The sequence below is a fragment of the Montipora capricornis genome, chromosome 7 (genome assembly GCF_036669925.1).
Source record: "Montipora capricornis isolate CH-2021 chromosome 7, ASM3666992v2, whole genome shotgun sequence".
Taxonomy (NCBI): Eukaryota; Metazoa; Cnidaria; class Anthozoa; order Scleractinia; family Acroporidae; genus Montipora; species Montipora capricornis.
The window spans coordinates 13,967,560-13,970,059 of NC_090889.1; the positions used below are offsets into that span (position 1 = coordinate 13,967,560).

Here is a 2,500-nt window from a genome sequence, read left to right on the forward strand (position 1 = left end):
CCGGCAAACCCGGTCGCCATATTGGGCGTGTTAGCGAAAGACCTGCAACACGCTCGTTAGAGAAAGATCTCCCCTCGCTTTGTGCGGTTCGTCCCAGATCTTTCATTAACACACTGACGCGTCAAATATGGCAACCAGATTTCTCGCGCTTGTAACACAAACTACCGCCTGCGAGCAGGCTATCCGAATGTTAGAGTGTTGTATATCACTTATAAGCATACCTTCCAGTGAATTACATGACAAAAAAAAAAAACAGCGTTAAACAAAAATGCTTCTTGGCCTCAAAACATCATGAAGCCTCTGAAAAAGAGAAGCAGTAAAATTCCAATTTTGTGGAAGCAGCGGTTCTCGCAATCTGCGTAGCAATATCCGAGGTTATTTTCGTACACGTTTAAGCTTTAGACTAATCGTGTTGTTTGTTAACCCTGTAAAACTCAGTATGCAGCAGAGAGACGCGCAATCGTCTCTTTGTGGACCTCACTAGTCAGCCTATTTAGTAATAATAATAATAACAATAATAATAATAATAATAATAGTAATAATAATACTTATTATTATTATTATTATTATTATTATTATTATTATTATTATTATTATTATTATTATCGCTAGACAGCCTGTCAAGTGAGGTCCACAAAGAGAAGTTGGCAGTCCTATCCATTTCAGTCTCGAGTTGCGCACGTCGATTTTCACGAAATCGAGAAAAACGGTCGAGGGAACCTGTCTCGGCCATCGGCCGTCTCCCATGATTGCGTGACAAAATATGATCTCCTAACCCTTTCATTTCCACGATCGTAACGTTCATTCTCCTAACTAGCACCATGAATGTTTTTGTTGGGTAGTCCATGAGAATATGGTGTTCTATCGAGATATCGAGATCACACCTCTTCAGCTGATAAAATTCTTTATTTTCAATACCTGTCTGACTGACATTTCATTGAAATTGTGAGGAGAATTTACACGCTGATCACTCCTGGAAGTCAAAGGGCTTCTCGACAAGGAACTTCTGACAATCACAAGACAGATAAACTATGTTTGAATCTTAACATTTACTTTTAACCTTACGTAATATACAAGAACACATTAGAAAACTCCTAGGCAAATAATATACGAGTACGTGCGTCAACATAAAGTAAAATTGTTGATCTAAGAATGAAACCAATCTTTCACGTCCCGCGTTTTAAGTTGATACACATGGAAGACACTGTATGTATCTCTTATACACAACTGCACTGCAGTCTGGCAATCACAGAATTTCTGTTTATAAAAAAAAAATACGGATCAAAGATTATTTTTCACTGTATTTCAACAAGAAGAAATCGAAAGGGGTCAATTGGGATGTGAATGATATATTAACCAAATCACCGTCGCACTGAATTCGTTTTAAAGTAAAGGCGGAATTTCAAGCATGGGAAGCCATGTAAACCAATGCTAAACGAAGTAACGTGGGCAAACATACAGCTAATAAACAGGACCAAAGCCACAAACGCAGAAGATTTTCTTGCCTGTACTCGGTAGTTCAATGAATTTGGTACAGGGCAACCAGCGTCGAATTCGCATTACTTAAAAACTAATCTGATGAGCACATTTTGCTCTCATTTTTGACGCCAACTTTTGAAAAACTTAACTCATACCTTTGCGATAAACATATGCTTTCCCTATGTCAGAACGCTTGTTGCTCAATCTGATTGTCAAACCTCTCGTCCAATTATAAAGGAACTGGAAATACATTTTCATTTTTTCAATGTATTTAGCTAAAAATATTCTTACTCATAATTGCTAACAAAACGCTTTGCGATCGTTGGAATGCGAATATTTCTATCTTGAGTTATATATATATATGTATATTACTATCCCATTTTTTTGCCTTTAAGTTAACAATAAATTGTATAGTCTCTACCTCGCCTAAGATAGCTTGGCTAACTTGGCTACTAGAAGCTTTCTATTGAAAATTTAAAAAACATAACCATAAGAATCATTCTTGCTATAATTGAATAATGAGAGTTAAAAAATCTAAATAAAAGATAGAAAGAAAAACGCGATGACTGCAAAAAAAAGTGCGTTAGGCTATAGAGGGTCTGTCCTTCGACGACGGCTAGGATTTTGGCTACCGCTGAACTAAACCAGTAGACGAAAATCCTTTAGGGCAATAAGCGTAAAGCGTCTTTGAGTATAACTGTGGATTTGTTAAAATATTTTCATTGTCTTCGAGTTACTCGAGGAAAATTTCCCTTACTAGTCGGAGTGAGGCGAATGTTATAGTGTACGAGAATTCTTTGATTAGTTTCAATAGCTGTTGATAGTTTATATTGACAAATCAGTTTATTGTTTGATTTAAGATCTGCGTGTGAGATTCGAAAAAGAAGATCAAACTCGTGTGAACTTCCATTCCAAAGATTAATACAATCTTGACACATTCATTTCTATGAGGCAGCAGCCACTTTTTCTTTTCCATCTATGTCAGTTACACTTGCCTCTTCACCTTCCGTGGCTCCGTCGC

The 2,500-nt window shown here is 37.0% G+C and overlaps 2 protein-coding genes across 17 annotated transcripts in view; both read right to left on the reverse strand.

Annotated features, from left to right (window-relative positions):
* LOC138058232 (protocadherin Fat 4-like) overlaps nt 1–343 on the reverse strand; it is a 56,416-nt gene extending 56,073 nt beyond the window's left edge. The window contains exon 1 of the mRNA XM_068904130.1: nt 1–343. This exon is cut by the window's left edge and continues 376 nt beyond it. The gene's annotated coding sequence lies outside the window, so the exon portion shown is untranslated.
* A 544-nt stretch (nt 344–887) lies between these two features.
* Nucleotides 888–2,500, reverse strand: part of LOC138058238 (ETS-related transcription factor Elf-4-like) — a 47,428-nt gene continuing 45,815 nt past the window's right edge. For all 16 annotated transcript variants that reach the window (XM_068904149.1, XM_068904139.1, XM_068904142.1 and 13 more), the window contains one exon: nt 888–2,500. This exon is cut by the window's right edge and continues 249 nt beyond it. In XM_068904149.1, the coding sequence (XP_068760250.1) occupies nt 2,424–2,500 (77 nt within the window). In that variant the 3' untranslated portion in view covers nt 888–2,423.